Source organism: Anolis sagrei, chromosome 2, assembly GCF_037176765.1.
Source record: "Anolis sagrei isolate rAnoSag1 chromosome 2, rAnoSag1.mat, whole genome shotgun sequence".
Taxonomy (NCBI): Eukaryota; Metazoa; Chordata; class Lepidosauria; order Squamata; family Dactyloidae; genus Anolis; species Anolis sagrei.
This window is the reverse complement of record NC_090022.1, coordinates 6,204,115-6,224,404: the sequence shown is the minus strand read 5'-3', so window position 1 is coordinate 6,224,404 and position 20,290 is coordinate 6,204,115. Positions and strand designations below refer to the sequence as shown.

At 37.5% G+C, this 20,290-nt stretch overlaps 1 protein-coding gene and 1 pseudogene across 4 annotated transcripts in view; one reads left to right on the top strand and one right to left on the bottom strand.

The window, feature by feature from the left end:
- LOC132770245 (major histocompatibility complex class I-related gene protein-like) overlaps window positions 1-20,290 on the bottom strand; it is a 159,779-nt gene that overhangs the window by 129,618 nt on the left and 9,871 nt on the right. For all 4 annotated transcript variants that reach the window (XM_067465337.1, XM_067465339.1, XM_067465338.1 and 1 more), the window contains exon 3: window positions 8,613-8,888. In XM_067465337.1, coding sequence (XP_067321438.1) covers window positions 8,613-8,888 — 276 coding nt within the window. The remainder of the gene's footprint in view (window positions 1-8,612; window positions 8,889-20,290) is intronic.
- On the top strand, window positions 4,157-4,444 carry LOC137096328 (high mobility group protein B2 pseudogene; annotated as a pseudogene).

Here is a 20,290-nt window from a genome sequence, read left to right as displayed (position 1 = left end):
TATAATAGATATATATATTAGAAATATTGAAACAATGGACCTAAGTAGAATGATGAACAAATGGCAATTAAAGGATGTGTGGAGATTGGTAAAGGAAAATGAAAAAATATATACATATTTATATATACATATATATACATATTATTCAGCTGTACATAAAGAATAGATTATATTTTTGTTTCTAAAAATATGGTTAGTAAATTGCTAAATGCTGATATTGGAATTATTAAGATTTCAGATCATGCCCTGGTGTCAATTGAGATTGCCTTGAAATGTGATTATGATAAAATGAGGTGGAGATTGAATACAAAAATTTTGAATCATAGAGAGATTGTGGATAGAGTGAAATCAGAATGGCAAGAAATTTGGGGTTTTAATGAAAAGGATGTATCAAAAGAAGTGCTATGGGACACAATGAAAGCGGTACTGAGAGGGTTGTGTATAAAAGAGACATTTAACCTCAAAAAAAGGCAAGAAGAAAGGAAAAGAAATCTAGAAAAAGAAATAGAAGAGATCGAAAAAGAATATGTAATAAAGAGAGATACACAAAATTATGTAAGGTTGACAGCTAAAAAAGAGGAATTGGATAAAATGGAAATAGATGAAGTACAAGAAAATCTAATATACTTAAGGAGGGAATTTTTTGAATTTAGTAATAGGAATTCAAAGATGTAAGCTAAATCCACAAAAAAAAGAAAAGAAAATGGAAGGTATGATAAGTATGATAAAAGATGAAACAGATAAAATATGTAGAATTGTGAAAGAAAAATTTAAGGTTTTTGAAGAGTTTTATAATGAATTATATCAAACAAAAGCTAGCTCCATAGAAGCAATTGGGAAGTATGTGGAGGAAAATAGGGAGAGTAAGTTGGAGGAGAAAGATAAAGAATTATTGGAACAACCTATTAAGAAGATAGAAATAGAGGAAGTAATTAAGAACTTAAAAGCTGGGTTTGGATTGCCTGGGAACAAAATATTATAAAGGTTTTAGAGAAGTTTTGATTCCAAAATTATTAGAATTGTATAACGCAATAATGAAGGGAGATAAGATGCCAGAATCATGGAGGAAGTCATTAATAATATTAATACCAAAACCTGATAAAGATTTAACAGACCCAGGGTCATATAGGCCCATATCGTTAGTTAATCAGGATGCAAAGGTTTTATCTGCTATAATAGCTAATAGAATGAGCAAATGCATGTACAAGTATATAAAAAAAGATCAGTGTGGGTTTGCAAAAGGACAACAAATGTCAAATTTGATAGGGAGAGTATTAAATAAAATTTGTTTGGCTCAAGAGAGGAAGATAAAAGTAGGGATATTATCATTAGAAATTTTTAAAGCGTTTGATTGTGTGGAATGGGGGACATTAAGGGAGATTATGAATAAATTTGGAATGGGAAGTAGAATAAAAGGAATATTAGATCAATATTATTCAAGAAATTCAGCAGTGGTAACTATAAATGATGGAGTGACAAATGAAATAAAAGTGCAGTGGCTCTGGTCCTTTCTTGAGGGACCGTCCCAGAAGGTGTTACTGGGTGACACCTGTTCGACCCCACAACCGTTGTTGTGTGGAATCCCACAGGGTTCAATTCTGTCCCCGATGTTTTTAACATCTACATGAAGCCGCTGGGGGAGATCATTCGGAGTTTCAGAATGAGGTGTTATCTCTACGCAGATGATGTTCAAATCTGTCACTCCTCCCCACCTGTCACCAAGGAGGCTGTTCAGACCTTGAACCGGTGCTTGGCTGCTGTGTCGGACTGGATGAGAGCTAACAAATTGAAATTGAATCCAAACAAGACAGAGGTCCTATTGGTCAGTCGTAAGGCCGAACAGGGCATAGGGTTACAGCCTGTGTTAGATGGGGTTACACTCCCCCTGAAGACGCAGGTTCGCAGCTTGGGAGTGATCCTGGACTCATCGCTGAGCTTGGAACCCCAGGTCTCAGCGGTGGCCGGGAGAGCTTTTGCACAATTAAAACTTGTGCACCAGTTGCGCCCGTACCTTGGGAAGTCTGATCTGGCCACGGTGGTCCACGCTCTTGTTACATCCCGAATAGATTACTGCAACACACTCTATGTGGGGTTGCCTTTGAAGACTGTTCGGAAACTTCAGTTAGTCCAGCGGGCAGCAGCCATATTACTCACCGGAGCGTCATACAGAGAGCATACCACCCCTCTGCTTTGTCAGCTCCACTGGCTGCCGATCCAGTTCCGAGCACAATTCAAAGTGCTGGATTTGACCTACAAAACCCTATATGGCTCCGGTCCGGCGTACCTGTCCGAACGCATCTCCCTCTATGTCCCACCTCGGAATCTGAGATCATCTGGGGAGGCCCTGCTCTCGACCCCACCTCTATCACAAGTGAGGCTGGTGGGGACGAGGAGCAGGGCCTTCTCGGTGGTGGCCCCTCACCCGTGGAATTCACTCCCGGGGGAGATCAGATCAGCAACATCCCTCCTCTCCTTTAGAAGGAAATTAAAAAACGTGGCCTTCGGGCAACCTGGCAGCTAAGGACAATGGATGACTAGAATTAACAGGACTGACAATGTGGAATTGAAACTATGGACTATGAGATGGCGAACCCTGAATGCTAAACTGGTTTATTGACGTGTTGTAGAACTGAGAACCGACCGTTTAATTGTTTTTAACTGTTTAATTGTTGCTATACTGTTTTTATTGTTGTACTGTATTTTATTGTTGTATTGATGCCGGCATCGAATTACGCCTTTGTAAGCCGCTCCGAGTCCCCCCCGGGGTGAGAAGGGCAGGGTAGAAGTGTCTGAAATAAATAAAATAAATAAATAAAACAAGACAAGGTTGCCCTCTATCACCAATTTTGTTTGCTATGGTGATAGAACTATTTGCAAATGCCATTAGGAAAGATAAGAAATTAGAAGGGCTAGGAAAAAAGGAGAAACAGAAGGTGAGTTTATTCGCCGATGATACATTGTTATTTATTGAAAACATAGTAAGTAAAATGGATAAAATAAAGGATCATTTGGAGATATTTGGGAAAACAACAGGTTTACAAGTTAATTGGAACAAGTCAGAAATGATGCTACTTAATTATACAAAGAAGAAAAAGATTTTATAGAACAGAGCAAAATGGGAATTAGAATTAAGAATAAATTAAAATTTATTATTATTTATTATTATTTATTTATTATTTATTTCTTGCATTTGTTAGCCGCCGCTCTCAGCCCTAGGGCGAGAATAATAATATCAAAATACCTGAGAATAATAATATCAAAGGATTTAAAAGAAATGGAAGAGGTAAATGTAGTAACATTGAGAAAAGTTGTTCAAAAAACATTAATAGATTATGAAAATATACATTTATCTTGGTTTGGAAGGATAGCATTAGTAAAAATGAAAATACTTCCAAAGATAAATTTTATATTTAGGATGCTGCCACTTCAAATTACAGAAGAAGAGCTAAATAGATGGCAACAAATGATAAGCAAGTATTGCAATGGTAGTAAAAGAAACAGATTAAATAAACAGTTATGGTATAGATCGCAAAAAAGAGGGAGGATTAGCACTCCCTAATATTAAAAAATATTAAGAAGCGAGTAGATTAAGATTGGTTATAGAAGGAATGATAAAAAAGAGGGAGTAGATTGGCTAAGTAAGGATTCAGAAGAAGTGGAAGAAGAAATTTGGAATATATTTTTTAAACAGTTTACGAGAAAAGAAATTAGGGAAATTAGAAACCCAATGTTGAGCAATATATTAGAAGTATGGAACAAATATAGGAGAATGTTAATAATGGATGGTTCAGTGATAACCCCAATTGTAATGGAAAAGAAATTTCCAATTTTTTTTAAAAAAGTAATGGATAAAAAGTTAAGGGAAAAAAATAGATAAAATAGGGATTGGATAAAGGTTGGAATGAAGAAGGAAACGTTTATGGAAGAATTTAAGAGAAATAAAATTGACATGGTTCCATTGTATACAATTAGAACAATGGCTTAAAAATTGGGAAAAAATAACAAAAACGGAAGCAAGCTTAATCAATTTGAACAAATAATACAGAATGGAAGGGTTGTAGAAGAGCATGAAAATTTGAAAGGAACAACTAGTAAAATATATAAGATAATAATTGAAATAAAGGAAGGAAACACAAAAAAACACCCTCAAGGATACAGCAAAAAAATTAGGCGAAATGTGGTCTTTGCAGACAGCGAAAGATAAGCTACCCTTTGAGCAGAAGGCATTAAAACTGAAGGAGAAATATGACAAGGATATTGCAGCATATCGTGCCAAGGATAAGAGTGATGCAGGGAAGAAGGGCCCAGGTAGGCCAACAGGCTCTAAGAAGAAAGCAGAGCCAGAGGAGGAGGATGATGACGAGGAAGAGGAGGAGGAAGAAGAAGAGGATGAGGAGGAAGAAGAAGATGAAGAGTAAAGTAACCTGATGTAAAGATTTGTGCTTAGGGATAAAAATAAATGAAATAGAATAACAACAATTATGGAGACAAAGACATCTAAAAAAATTATCAATACGGGTTAAAGAAAATTATTACAATCTAATATGGAAAGGAAGGGTTTTGAAGACATTGAAGACACACGCGCCGTCACAAGTATGGAAACTGGCAATACATGATAAGCTGACATGTATATTAAAAGTTAAAAGAGGTATATGGAAACAAAGTGATTTTGGTGATGTATGGAGAAAATTTATTGTAAAAGGATTAAAAAATAAAGGAGGAAAGTTACCTCCACAAGAAGAATTGAAATTTTGGACAGACGACATGTAAAAGTTGTGGCTTGAGAGGGGGGTGGGGGAGCACAGTAAGGCTGGGCAACCACGGAAAAATTTGTTTCTAAACTCGATTCGTTTTTTGGGGGGTTTTGCGTTTCGATTTTTAAAAGAATTCCGAAATTTTTCTTTTAAAAAGTTCAATATTTATGAAATTTCAGAAATTACGAAACAATTACGAAACAATTACGAATCAATTCGTTAATGGCGGACGCGACCGCGCAATACACTAAAAAACCTCCAAATGGGACAGGGGGAACTTCTGAAGCTTCCCTCTCCCTCTGTTGTTGACTGTTGGTGTGATATTTATAATTTTTTTTTCACTGATTAAACAAACAACAATGATAAAACTTGCCCCAGACATGCGGAAATAATAACGAAACGATTTCGAAACGATAACGAAACAAATACGAAACAATTACGAAACGAATTGAAAAATTCGTTTTGATTTTTAGTTGCTCCTGAATGGTTCGTTATCGCTTCATTATATAAGAAAATAACGAATTTTTAACGAATTACGAAATTAACGAACGAAACCGCCCAGCCCTAGAGCACAGTGGTGAGGAATAGAGAATATGTATAAGCAGAAAAATAACACTAGATGCCAAAAGCATGTTAGATTGTATTGAATAATATGTATCTGCTGTAAAACAAATGTATAACAAATGTATTAACTATGATAACATAATAATAATAATAATTAAAAACAAAACAAAACAAAATTAGCACAGGGCCTTTCCAAATGCCAGGAAGCTACTCCCCTCCAGCTATGTCTGGCCTGCCCCTCCCAAAAAACATGACCACTCTGATCAATTGGAAGATGTTTTAAAAGAAGTAACTGTGATAATCTCTTGTAGCACCAAGGAAAGAAATGCGGTAGCTCCAAATTTAAATCTAACTGTGCTGGTACAGCTGTACCAGAAGCCTAAATTTCCTTTCTATGCATGTGTTTGTTTTGGCCATGCATTTTGCAGTTGGGTGGTTCCTTCCAGGCTGTAGCCATAGGGACAACCACCTGCCTATCATCGTTAAGTTCTTTAGTTCTGCCCCTTTCCCCAGGGTTCTGGGAGGGAAAAGAACGTTTTTAGTTCAGTCTAGAAGCTCAGTTACAGGACGTGAGAGCTTTTCCCACCTGTAGAGAAGTTCCGTTTCTTACAAAACTCCGGGGGGAAATAGTCCCAAAGCTTTCGGGGAAGACAGTTCTCAAAGCTCTGGCTGGGGAACTTACAGCCTCACAGTTCTACAAGCCACCGGGGAAGACAGCCCTAAAGCTTCTGAAGAAAACACTTTTACAGATCCAAAGGTCTCCAGCTGGAAAATCTCTAAAGTTTTTGCCGGTAAGGTTTACTCAGGTACCCAAAAAGCAAATTGGAACCGGGAGTAAGGCTCCACGCCAGCCAGCCTAAAGACAGATTGCCCAGGGAGGGGTCGGAGGGTTTTCCTTGTAAAAGAAAGAAATAGTTCACGAAGCAAGCTGCCTGTCCTTTGTGGGCAAGTTAAGAAGAATTTGTGTGTTTTGTTGAAGATCTAAGCAATAATAAATAACTTTGTTAAACTTTCCAAGTTTCTAAAGACTTTGTTTAGGAAAATCCATAGGGCCTCTCAGTCGAGGCACCCCGGCGTCCCGCTGGGCACAAAGAGCGCGTCCTGTTTTAAAAGACAATTGCTATAGACCCAGTGCGTGTCAGCACACTAACTGATTTGTATTTCAGCATGAGTTTTCATGAATGTAAACTCACTTCTTCAGTGCTTACACAACTGCATAATATTAGGACTGTGTGATCAATGAAAAAATGGTTCAATACTCAATACAAAATTGGGGAGGAAGGTGAATAATATTTGAGAATGTTTCTGAAATTATGGACCTAAAATTTTTTGTAACTATAACGAAGTAGCAATTTTTTTGTTACTTTTTTAATGAAGTAATTGAGCAAGTGGGGAAACTTCAGGATTCCCTCATTTCTCCCTCATTTTTAGAGCTATTGTGATGAAACTTGCTATAATTCTACCACACATTTTCCACTGTTAGCCCACTCAGTTTCGGAACATTATATTCATCCACTAATTTTTGAAGAAGTTTGGTATTGTTTACATACAATATTTTCAAACCCCCCCCCCCCCCCAACAACAAACAAACTACAAGAGCCATCTACTTGAATTTTATATACAATGCACAAGATAACCAGGGCATCAATCCCTGAAAGTTTCAGAAAGATTCACACATTTTGGGGGATTTTTAAAAATGTAGACAAAAATATTTATCCCCCAAAAAGCCACAACAACAATCTCCTTAGATGTCTAACAGTGTGTCTATATGGCACACAATTAACCATAGAACCAACTTAGCACAGATGTATACTATGACTTACTTACTTTAGTCCTCTTTGCAGATTCAATAATTTTATTTACAGTATTATCATTAGACTGAGTCAAAATGGCTGGCTGTTGCAGCCCTCATTGTGATTTCTGATGCTGAGCCCTGCATTCTGGGCAGGGTCTTTTGAACTGGGTTGTTGTAGGTTTTTCAGGCTATACGGCCATGTTCTAGAGACATTCTCTCCTGACGTTTCACCTGCATCTATGGCAAGCAACCTCAGAGGTAGTGAGGATGCTTGCCATAGATGCAGGCGAAACGTCAGGAGAAAATGCCTCTAGAACATGGTCATATAGCCTGAAAAAACCTTCAACAACCCAGTGATTCCGGCCATGAAAGCCTTCGACAATACGTCTTTTGAATTCTCTGCCACAGGGGCCCTCGCCTTCCCAAACTACATTTCCCAAAATGCTGTGTTCTTGGTCTCCCATCCAGCCCAGTTAGCTACCCTTCCTTATGGTGACTGGCAAGCAGCCTCAGTTTAGCAATAACCTCTTTGGCTTTACCAACGTTGTGTTGTTGAAGGCTTTCATGGTTGGAATCACAGGGTTGTTGTGAGTCTTCTGGGATGTATGGCCATGTTCCAGAAGCATTCTCTCCTTACATTTCACCCACATCTATGGCAGGCATCCTCAGAGGTTGAGTGGTCTCAACCTCTGAGGATGCCTACCATAGATGTGGGTGAAATGCCAGGAGAGAATGCTTCTAGATCATGGCCATACAGCCCAGAAGACTCACAACAACCCTTTACCAAAGTTGCTTTATGCTTACACTGAAAATAAACTGACTTTGGGAGGCTTCCGAATATTAAAGAAATTTAACAAAAATTATTGGCGAGTGTTTCAATTCTTAAATATTTCCCCTTTTTTGCATGTTTCTTTATAGTGATTTGTATGCACAAATCTAATGAATTACTAACGACTTAATGGACTAACAATAATTTTGTTAATAAATATGCTTTATAGTCTGAGACTTTAATACCACTGCAGCTGAAGAAGTTGATTTATATCCATGAAAGCTCATACTAGAATACAACCTAGTTAGACTTAAATTCAATGTTGCTACATTTCCTTTTTCCTTCCCCTTCCTTCCTTCCTTTCTTTAATACTTGGATTTTGCGTTTCTGTTTCATTTTCTGGACTGTATCGTGTTTGGCTGGAAATGGAAGGGAGGCCATATGTTTGGAGGCATCCAAATATGAAACAGGATCAAGTGTTCTCCAAGGACCAAAGTCCACCCCACCTCTGACTCCACAATACGATTTTTGTACTATTAGAATTCCCCCTCCCAAAACAAATCTGGACAAGCCACACATCACAGTCTGAAGAGACCCCCCTTTACTGGTCGGAGTGTCTGGATTTTTACCATTAAGACTTCAAATTGTGGGGAATGAAAAGGATATGAAGATACTTCCTCCCTCTCCTCCCGCTCTATCCCTATCATGTTCTTGATGACACTCCCTTCACCTGTCCTCAGCAGTGTCTCCTTCCCGTACTCCAGGTACTTCTGAAGCCACTCAATGCACTCCTTCTCCAGGTAGTCCTTCAGGTAGTAGTTGCGTGATGACTGAGCATCCCATCTCCTCTTGGTGATCAGGGCTTCCACATCAGCTGCCGTCCAGGTGAGGGTCTCCTTGTCAAAACTGATGAAGTCCTTCCCATCGTAGGCATACTGTCGATATCCTCCTTTGCTCCCATCTCTCCTCAGCTCACAGCCGTACATCTGCTGCAGGGTGTGATACCCTGAAAGAGAGATACAGGGGTGGTGGGTGTCCAGACTGGATTAGGGGCATCCACTACCTTCCCTGTGACCACAACTGACAGAGCTCAAGCTTCTCAAAAACAGCAGGATTTTTGTTTTAGGGAAGAGGAAAAGGCAACTGCAGTCTAAGAAAGTGTGAAACAAGAAAAACAGCCCAGTGTTTTCAGGATCTAATACTTAATAATCCCAAAATACATTATATTTATTTAAACACTGTGTTTCCCCGAAAACAAGACACTGTCTTACATATATTTTTCCTCAAGAAAACACACTATGGCACTTCCGGCGCGGGGTTCATGGCGGCAGGACGGTGGAGGTGAGAGCTCTCTCATGTTTCCACAGCCCACGGAAGCTATGGGGAGCATAGCCCCCACTCTCCAGCGGATTGAGGTTGATGAAGATTGCAAACCCACAGGGGGTCTAACCGACGGCCGATAAGCTGTCTCCCCCCTCAAGGGAGAGGCAGCCAAAGGGTCCGGACGTGACCTCCCCCCCCCCCCCCGAGAAAGCAAATAAATAAATAATTAACTAATAGTGCGGAAAACCTAAAAAACTCAAAGAAGTAAACAAGTAAATAAGAAGCAAGTGGGGAGGAGGGAGGAGGAGAGAGCGTCAAAGGCGACTCAGAATGGGAGGACGCCGACGTCGACGCAAGGCCAGTGCCGGAAGCTCGCAACGCACGCTGCGCACGCACGCGCAAGGCAGAGGCCATAAAAAGAAGGGCGGAAGTAAGAAGAAGATCGAATGTACTGCGCAAGCGCAAAGTAAATTCCACTAAATAACAATTAAAAATAATAAATAATAATAAAAAATAATAAAAAAGAAAAGAAAAGAAAAAAAAGAAAAAAAGAAAGAAAAAAATACTAAAAAACAATAAAATTAAAATTAAAAATAAATAAAAATAAAAAGAAATAATAATAATAAAATAAATAAATAAATAAAATAAGAAAATTAAATTAAATTAAATTAATCTTATACATAAATAAATAACAATATTAATAATAATAAAATACATAGAATAAAATAGAAGATAAAAAACAATAAGAACACAATAATACAATAACATATAAACAACAATAAATACAACAAAACCAAAAACTGGAGTCTGAATATCTATTTATATATAGATAAACATATAGAAAATTAAAAATAAAATAATATAAGAATAAATATATCAAACAAATACAAATAAATAATTTTTTAAAAAAAGATAATACATAATATCTATACAACATATACTAATAACGTCAATAGTAATTAACAGGAAAATTATATAAACAATACAAAGAAATAAAATAAAATAAAAATTCTGAACAAATAAAATAAATAAATAAATAATCAAATTAAAATAAACAAACAAATAAAATAAATAAATAAATAAATAACGGAATAATACAATAAAATAACAAAGGAAAATTAAATATATTACAGAATATAACAAAATAAATAAATAAATAAAAAGAACAAGTAAGCAAGAAAAGAGAAGGCTCACACGGAGAATAGATAAAGATATAGGAGAGAAAAAATAGAAATAAATAACAGCAATTTAAAAAAAAGAAAAGAAGAAGAGGTGAATATAAAATAACCATGGCAACTCCAAAAACTAAACTAGATAGAGACAAAGAAAAAGAAGAAAAAAATTATTCCTGTTACAACAAAGAAGAGGATCACAACAAGAGGAGACTACCCCAAAAGAACCCTCTCTATCAGATATTATGCGAGAAATTCAGAAATTATCAGTGAAAAATGACACCCTCAAAGAGCAACAACAAAAACTATTAGAGAAACAATTAGAACTTCAAGAACAACAACTAAACATGAAAAAGGAGATCTCAGAGGAGTTAGGGGAACTAAAAAAAGAAATGAAAACAGACATAACAAACCTACAAAAGAAATTAAAGAAATCAAGCAAGAAAAACAGCAATTAGCAAAAACACAAGAAAAACAAAAAATCAGAATTGATAGTGGAGAAAAGTGATAGACTAGAAAGACAACAAGAACGTTTCGAGCAAGACATCATGGAATTCCAACTAAGATATAGAAATGTGTCAGAGGAGGCTAATGAAAACATTAGGCAAACCATAATCCAAATAACAGCAAAACTCATGGAATGTACAGTGGAAGACATTGAAGAACAAACAGATAGAGTCTACAGAATTACAACGAGCTATTCCAGAAGGAACAAGGTCGATAGAGATGTAATAGCTCACTTTATAAAGAAAACTACGAGGAATGAAATTTTGAAACAAAACAATAAAACTCCGATAGTCCATAAAGGGGAAAAAATTGCAATAATGAAAGAAATACCATCGGCAGCCCTGACAAAAAGAAAGAAATACCTCTTCCTGACAGAAGAGTTACAAAGAAGAAAGATAAGATACAGATGGGAGAGGAACGAAGGTATCATGGCAACATACAAAGGCGAAAGACATTGGCTGACCTCGGTAGAGAAAGCCAAAGACTTCTATGAGAAAATACTAAAAGATATGGAAGAGTCGGAAACAACAGACCTAGGAAATCCTAACAAATGTGCCAGAACCAACTCTCCGACCTTACCAACCAATCAGGAAAGACCCAACGAGCAAACCCAACAGAACCTCGGCAGATGAGATGAAGAACTACCAGAAGAAGATCTCACAGATGGAGTGGAAGCTTAAGTGTTACTCTAACAATGTAAATGGATTAAATTCGGCTAGCTAAAGGAAGAAAATATTTAATCAACTCAGAAAAGGCAACTACGATGTAATTGCCCTACAAGAAATGCATATCTCTCAGCAACATACAGAATACTTAACCCAAAAACAACTCGGAAAAGAATTTTACTTGGTCTCAACAGATAAGAAAAGAGGTGTGGTAATTTACACGAAAGAAAATTTGCTAGCTAAATTAGCATTCAAAGATCAAGACGGCCGGATAGTAGGCATCACATTAGAAAGAGGTAATCAAAAACTCCTTATCTGCAATCTATATGCCCCTAATGGGCCGAAAGGAAAGTTCACAAAGAAACTAAAAGAAATGATCCTGGAACAAGACCACCAAGATATAATAGTATTTGGAGACTTCAATCGGGTGATGGACAATACGATGGATAGGACTAAAACAACAACAACAAAGAGGGTAAGAGCAAATGGACAGGGAAAGCTGCCGGAGGGACTACTTAAACTGAAGGAAGAACTGGGTCTGCAAGATACCCGGCGGCTCCATCACATCTCAGAAAGAGACTACACCTATTTTTCAAGTAGACATAATACTTGGTCCAGGATAGATATGATATGGACGACGAAAACATTGACCTCAAGTAGATAAGATCAAAATCCTGCCAAGAAGAGACACAGAGCATTGCCCTATGGAATTACTCATCGATCAAAAACCTGGACACAGAAAATGGAGACTAAATGAAAATCTACTAAGATCGAAAGAAGACATAGAAAAAAATATAAAGATTCTGAGTGAATACTTTAGCCTAAATTCCATCCCAGGAATGGAGAGCAACATAATATGGGACGCTAGTAAAGCAGTTATGCGCGGGATCTTTCTGCAACAAAGCGCTAGGAAAAACCAAGGAACCAACAAATAAAGGACTTGCAACAAAAAATAGAGGAAACTGAAAAAGAATCCAAATGCTTCCCAAACATCATCAAGCTCAAACAAGACTTACAAATCTTAAATAAACAATGAAACCTGTTAGAGACATAGCAAACAGCAAAAGAATTAAAGTTTATGAGACAATACAATTTTCAAAACGCAACCAAACCGGGGAAATGGCTTTCTCGAAGGATTAGAAAGAAAAAGTAATCACAATACATCACTCAAATACAACATGAAGATAAGATCTATGCAAAAGACACAGAAATACGAGATCAGTTCTGCAAATACTATACTAACCTATACAAAAAGGACATGATAAAGAAAGAATCAGTTTGCCTCTTCTTAGGAAAACAGAAAATACAGAAGATAACAGACGAGCAACGAGAATATCTAAATAAACCTATAAGTGATGAGGAGATTGAAATTGCCATCCAAAAATTAGACTCTAATAAAGCGCCGGGTCCGGATGGTTTAACAGCTGTATATCATAAAACTTTAAAAGAAACAATAAAACCACATCTGAGAGAAGTAATGAATCAGATATTACAAGGGAAAAGGATGCCGGACTCATGGAGAGCAGCGAATATCATATTACTACACAAAGAAAATACTAACCCCACCAACATAAAAAACTACAGACCTATATCTCTCTTAAATACTGACTATAAAATCTTTACCAACATAATTGCAGAACGATTAAAAACCTTTTTGGCATCATGGATTAAAGAAGAACAATCGGGGTTCCTACCTAATAGAAATATCAAAGATAATGTTAGGAACATAATCGACGTCCTGGAATTCTATGAAGCTCACAACGAAAAGGAACTAGTCTTACTTTCGATAGATGCGGAAAAAGCATTCGATCGACTAAACTGGGATTTCTTTAAAATGCTGTTCAGAGAACTAGATATAGGTTACACATTCTTGAACGCAATAGAGGAAATCTATAAAGATCAGGAAGCAGATATCGGGATCAACGGTATGGCTACAAGGAAAATAAGGATAGAAAAGGGCACAAGACAAGGATGCCCCTTGTCGCCTCTTATATTTGTCCTAGCTTTGGAGATCTTGCTAAACAATATAAGGGAGGACGAAGATTTAAAAGGACTTAAAATAGGTAAAAAAAACTTATAAGTTGAGGGCCTTCGCTGATGACCTTATCTTCACAATAGAAGACCCTCTTAATAGCATAGAGAAATGGATCAAGAAAGTGGAAGATTTCGGTGCGGTCTCGGGCCTTAAAATAAATAAGGAAAAGACAACGCTACTCACTAAAAATATATCCAAGTCAAGACAGGAAGAATTAAAGAGCAGATCGGGACTACAAATCACAAACAAAATAAAATATCTAGGTATATACCTAACAGCAAAAAACTCCCAGCTATACCAGAATAACTACGAACATAAGTGGAAAGAAATAAAAAAAGACCTAAAAAACTGGAGTTCAATGCAATTATCCCTTCTAGGCAGAATAGCCGCTATCAAAACTAACATCTTGCCAAAAATGATGTATCTCTTTCAAAACCTGCCAATTGTAAGGAAAACAAGTATAGCCAAAGAATGGAACAAAGAAGTGACAAGGTTTGTTTGGAACAATAAAAAACATAGGATAAGTTTCACCAATTTAACGGATGAAAGAAAAAGAGGGGGACTGGGCTTGCCAAACCTGGCCCTCTACAGTGAAGCCTGCGCTCTACAATGGATACAGGAATGGATAAATTTGAAAAATAAAAAACTGTTGATATTAGAGGGTCATGATCTGCGTGCGGGATGGCACGCGTACCTCTGGCTCGGAAGGAAACGTATTGAAAAAAACTTTGGAAACCATTTCATACGCTCCGCCCTGTTGAAGATTTGGGAGAAATATAAACAGAGAATGTTCAGGAAAACCCCACTGTGGCTGTCGCCCCTAGAGGCAGGTCACAGGCGGGAAATGGGATGGTTGTTATGGCCTACCTATGAAGACTGTATAAAGAAAGATAAGGGAATCATCAAGTTAAGATCACAAGAGGAGCTATGTAAGAAATTCCCAAATCTGAATTGGTTTCATTACATCCAGATCAACAACCACTACAGCAAGGACAACAAAGAGGGATTTGAAGAAAAGAACTCAATATGGCAAAGGATTTTTGAAAGTAAAAGAAAAACAATTACGAAAATATACAAACAACTACTGGAGTGGAGTACAGAAAAAGACCTGATTAAGGGATGTATGATCAAGTGGGCAAAGGATATAGGAAGACCGATCCTCCTAGAAGAATGGGAAACACTATGGAATAAAAGGATGAACCACACCTACGCATACGACCTCAAAAAGAACTGGATCAAGATCTTTTATCAATGGTACGTTACCCCACACAAGATAGCAAAGTTTAACAAAAATATGAGAGACAAGTGCTGGAAGTGTGGGAAACACAAAGGAACATTTATGCATATGTGGTGGTCCTGCGAGATAGCAAAATCCTACTGGAAAGAGATCGCAGAGGTATGCCAAAAAGTGTTTAAAAAAGAATACCATTTAAACCGGAGTGTTTCCTTCTAGGGATGTCAGACATAAATTGGAATACCAACGAAGACAAGACCTTTACTCACATGATCACAGCAGCGAGGATTGTATACGCCAGACTTTGGAAACAAGAGACAAAACCACAGATGGAGGAATGGATGAAGAAAATCATGGATATAAGGTGTATGGACAACTTGACTTATATTTTGGCGAAGACACATAACAAGCAAACAAAGAGGACAGACTGGACACTCTTGAACACCTGGCTCAAAGAAATTAAAGTGCCTTTATTTATAGAGTAATGACATTAAAACATCTGGAGTAACAATGTAACAACTGCAACAACTCCAACAACAAGAAGAAAAATAAAGAATTCCTAATCTATATAGGTCCACTACCAAAAGGAAGAAGAAAAGAAAGAAATATTCACCGGAATCGCTTATATGAAATTTCCCCGCCCCCAATCCATTTTTACCCCATTCACCCTTCCGTTTGCACTACCCGCCCACTTACCCCCACCCCCACCCCGCCCTGACCCAAACCTTGGTTTTTTTATTGTTGTTAAAGAAAATTCACTAATAAAAATTTATTTAAAAAAAAGAAAAGAAAACACACTATGGCTTATTTTCAGAGGATATTTTTATTAAGAACTAGCTGTACCCACCACATGTTGTTGTGGCCAACCTTCCCTCCCTCTTTCACTCCTTTCTTTCTATCCTTCTTCCCTCCTTCTTCTTTCCTTCCTTCTTCCCCTTCTCTCCCTTCCTTCCTTCTCTATCTCTTTCCCTCCTTCCCCTCCCTTTTTCTTTCTCTCCTTTCACTACCAATTCTTGGACTGCAACTCCCAGCAGTTCTCCCGATTGATTGATCTATCTTCTACTGTCTATCTCTATCTAATATATATATCTTATCTATCTGGAGGATTGCTGGGAGTTGCAGTCCAGGAATAGGAAATAGGAAATATGTACGGATTAAGATGCTCTCAAGATGAAGCAAACTTGCAGCTTGGAAGTCATGCATTTGGAGCATGAGGGCCTGGTCTAGGGGATGCTAGGAGCTGTCGTTTTCACGCATGAGCTGTATTGTCATTTAGCTTTTGGGGTTTTTTTATGTCCTTTCTACTGTTTTTTGGGAGGGGTTTATGAGTGATGGTCACTCTCTGGTCTGTTAGGGGTGTAGTGTCCAAATTTCGTTTCAATTCATCCAGTGTTTTTTGAGTTATGTTAATCCCACAAACGAACATTACATTTTTAGTGTGATGAAGGGAACTTGACTTCATCCCACTAGTAATAATATAATAGTAACACTTTATTTATATCCCGCTACCATCTCCCCAGGGGACTCGATGCGGCTTACATGAGGCCAAACTCAAAATACAACAATACAAGCAATAACAATAACAATACAAGCAATTTAAAATAACAAAACAATAACCAATAACACATACAATATCAATAGGACAACACACTTTAAAAACTATGGGTAGGCCAAATGTGTTACAGTATATGATTTTGTAAGTCTTGACAAGAATCATCTCTTGCTTATGTGTGTGTTGAGGAAGAACCACTCCCTGGTTAGGATGTATATCAGGTGAAGTTTTCTTGATGCAGGTAGTGAGTGAAATGAAGTAATCAGAGATGGAACTACACTACAAGGTTTGCTGGAAAGAAGCAGATTAATGCATTGTTTTGTAAGGTTTTTTTTCTTCTGCGATGGACAATGTGGACAATGTGTTTTCAAGGCTACTGTAGTTTTCCTTTATAAAATACATGTGTTGACTACTCAAGAGTAAAGACATTTTTCTTTTATACTCCCTGTATTTTCAACTTGGGGCCTGGAGCTGGGAAGACTACTGTGTATTTTCAATATAAACTAACGAACCGCAACAAATTATGGGTCCAGTCTGCCCAGCTTGCCCAGTCTGACCAGATTGCCCAGTTGAATTTTTTTTCTCTCCAGTTCCAGTTTTGAAGACATTTTGGTTTTGCATTGTGCGTTTTGTTGGCAAAACAAGAAGATGGATATTGGAATGAATTTTGCTTTCCCTATGGCCAGGTTAAATGGCAATAACTATTCCATTTGGAAAGTCAGAATGGAAAGTTATTTGAGGAGAGAATCCTTGTGGGAATGTACAGAGAACCCAGTGCAGCAGCCAGCTACAGCAGAGCAGCTGAGAGCTCTGGAAAGAGCAAGGTCTACTCTGATGTTAGGAGTTGACGATGACCAATTGGTTCATATAAGCAGTCTGCCAACTCCCAACGCAATTTGGGTGAGACTCAGAGAAGTACATGCTTCCAGTTCCGCAGCAACAGTGGCTGTACTGGCAAGGCGACTTTACAGGAAGAGACTGGAGAAGAATGAAAGTCTGAAAGACCATTTGCAGATATTGCAGAGTTTGTTTTTGCAATTGGAGGAGAGAGATTTCCATCTCACAGAGCCAAACAAATGTTTCATTGTCCTGTCATCCTAGGATGATTCGTTTGACGGGATAGTAAATTCCTTGGAATCACTCCCACAAGCACAATTAAACCTCCAATATATTTGTGCTAGACTTCTTGCTGATTGGGAAAGGTGAAGAGATCATTGTCTGGAGACTGCAAATACAGCAGGGCATTCTCAAGGAAAACAGTCAGCCGGAGTTGCACTCGAGGAGGAGACGGAGAAAATTTGTGTGGTGAGAAGGTGCTTCAATTGTGGGTCTCTAAAACATTTAAAGAGGAATTGTCCAAAACAGCAGCAGAAGAAGCAAGGATGGAAGAAGGTGAACCAGAGGAGGAGTTCCTCGCATGTCAGCATTGTGAAGTCCCAAGAGAGTCCAACAGATGAAGACATATTTTACGTAGACTCTGGATGTTCACAGCATATAGTGAACAACAAAAGTTTGATTTGTAATCCTGTAAATCCTAAATGTTCAAATGTTACCCTTGCAGATGGAAAACAGTACAAAGTACAGGGACAAGGGGAAGTTTTTGTTAAGCATTTGGGTAAAACATTAAGGAATATATTTTTAGTTCCAGAGATTGATTATAATTTATTATCAGTCGAAAAACTGGATAAAGAAGGTTATGAAGTTAATTTTTCTGGAGGAAAAGTCAGGATTTTGAAAGGGAATAAGTTATGTGGAACTGGTGTATTACAAGGGGATTTGTATGTGTTGACTTCAGGAGGTAACACAAGTGATGTAAATGTAGTAAGTAAGAATGCTCCATTACAACAGGGATGCATTCATGATTTACATAGAACATTAGGTCACCCAAGTTTCAAAGTGTTGTATAAAATGCCAGAGTTTAGTGAAGGTATAAAATTAAAAAATTGCACGAAGTTTCTAGATTGCAATGTATGTAAGAAAACTAAAGCACAGTCAGCCCCAATTAGTAAGAAAAGTTTAAGAAACTCAGAAGAAAAGTTTCAGTTAGTACATGCTGATTTAATCGGACCGTTTCAACCGAGTAAGGGTGGAGCCTGTTATATACTGTGTATATTAGATGACTATTCTTGTTTTTCTTGATGTTTTTTGTTGAAACAAAAGAGTGAAGTTTTTGAAATTATTAAGAATTGGGTGGCATATGTGAAGAGACAATTTGGAGTAGGAGTAAAGGCTCTCCAAACTGACAGAGGAGGAGAGTTTACCTCACATAGGTTAGAAAATTTTCTGAAAAAAGAGGGGATAAAGCACAGACTCACATGTGCTTATCAAAGTGCAGAAAAATGGAAAGATAGAAAGACTAGTAAGAAAAGTTCAAACAGTGAAAGATTCTTTGTTAGAAGATTCTGGATTATCCCAAAATCTATGGGGAGAAGCAGTAATGACTGCATGTTATTTAATTAATAGACTCTGGTGTGAGCCTATTCAGAACACTCCTTATTTTATATTATATGGCAAGAAGCCTCCGTTAGGGCATTTAAGGAATTTTGGGACACAGGCATGGGTGTTCATACCCAAACCATTGAGAAGGCAAGGCCATGATAAAGCCAGGAGATTAACAATGGTTGGGTATGCACAGGGAGCCAAAGCTCGGAGATTTTTAGATAATGAAGGAAACATTGTTATATCAAGATCTGCTAACTTTGCCTGTAGCCAGAATTGGGATAAGATTCATGCTAATCAGGAAGTTTTCTTTCCTATTTCAAAAGAGGAAACTCATGAGCAAGGGAGACAAAACACAAAGCAAGAAAGTGCTGCTACACCTCATAAGTAAGCCTATAATTAGAAAATTTAAGAGGCCTAGGCCCTCAGATGAGGATGATGAGGTGAATGAAGATCCTGGAGAGGGAACTAGTCAGGAAATTTTACTCAGAAGAAGTGAGAGAACCAGAAAGAAACCTGACAGGTTCACAATACAAAATGTGAGAGTATGTTTAGTTAATTATGAGCCTCAAAGTTTTGAGGAAATAGAATGTTTGCCACAAGAAGAGAAATAAAAATGGTTAGAGGCTATAGATGAAGAGCTGAAAAGCATGAAAAGGTTAAATGTGTATGAACCTGCAGATTTACCAAGAGGGAGTAATCCTATTGACACAAAATGGATTTTTAAGCAGAAGATTGATGCTAATGGTCAAGTAAGGTACAAAGCACGTCTTGTTGCTAGAGGGTTTACACAGATTAAGGACATAGATTACACAGAGGTGTATTCGCCCACTGTTAGTCCTAATTCTGTAAGATTAATTTTAACTCTTGCAGCATGTTTCAATTTAAAGGTATATCATTTTGACATAAGTACAGCATATCTGAATGCTACTCTAAAGGAGAATATATATATTGTACCTCCACCAGGTTCAAAGTACAGAGATACCAATACGTATTTTAAGCTGAATCGCGCCTTATACAGACTGAAACAGGCCGGACTTGTCTGGAATGATTGTTTAAATGATGTTTTGACCAAAATGGGTTTCCAGAGAAGCAGAGCAGATCCATGCGTGTATGTAAGAAATGTACAACATGATTATCAAGTATTGTTTGTGTATGTTGATGATGTATCATTTTTGGCTGAAACTCAAGCAGAAACTGACAAATTTGCAGAAGAGTTAGGAAAACATTTTAAGTTAAGAAACCTTGGTCCAATTCAATATTTTCTTGGTGTACAGATTATGAAGACTGAACAAGGTTTTGTGTTAAGCCAAAAAGGGAAGATAATGCAGATTTTGGAAAAACTAAACATGAAAGAGTGTAAAGGGGTTCAGTCACCCATGATTTTAGGTTTTCAAAACGAAGTGGAAAATGCTGAAATATTTAAAGAGAAAGCCTTATACAAGAGTATTATTGGTCAGTTATTATACATATGTAATTAC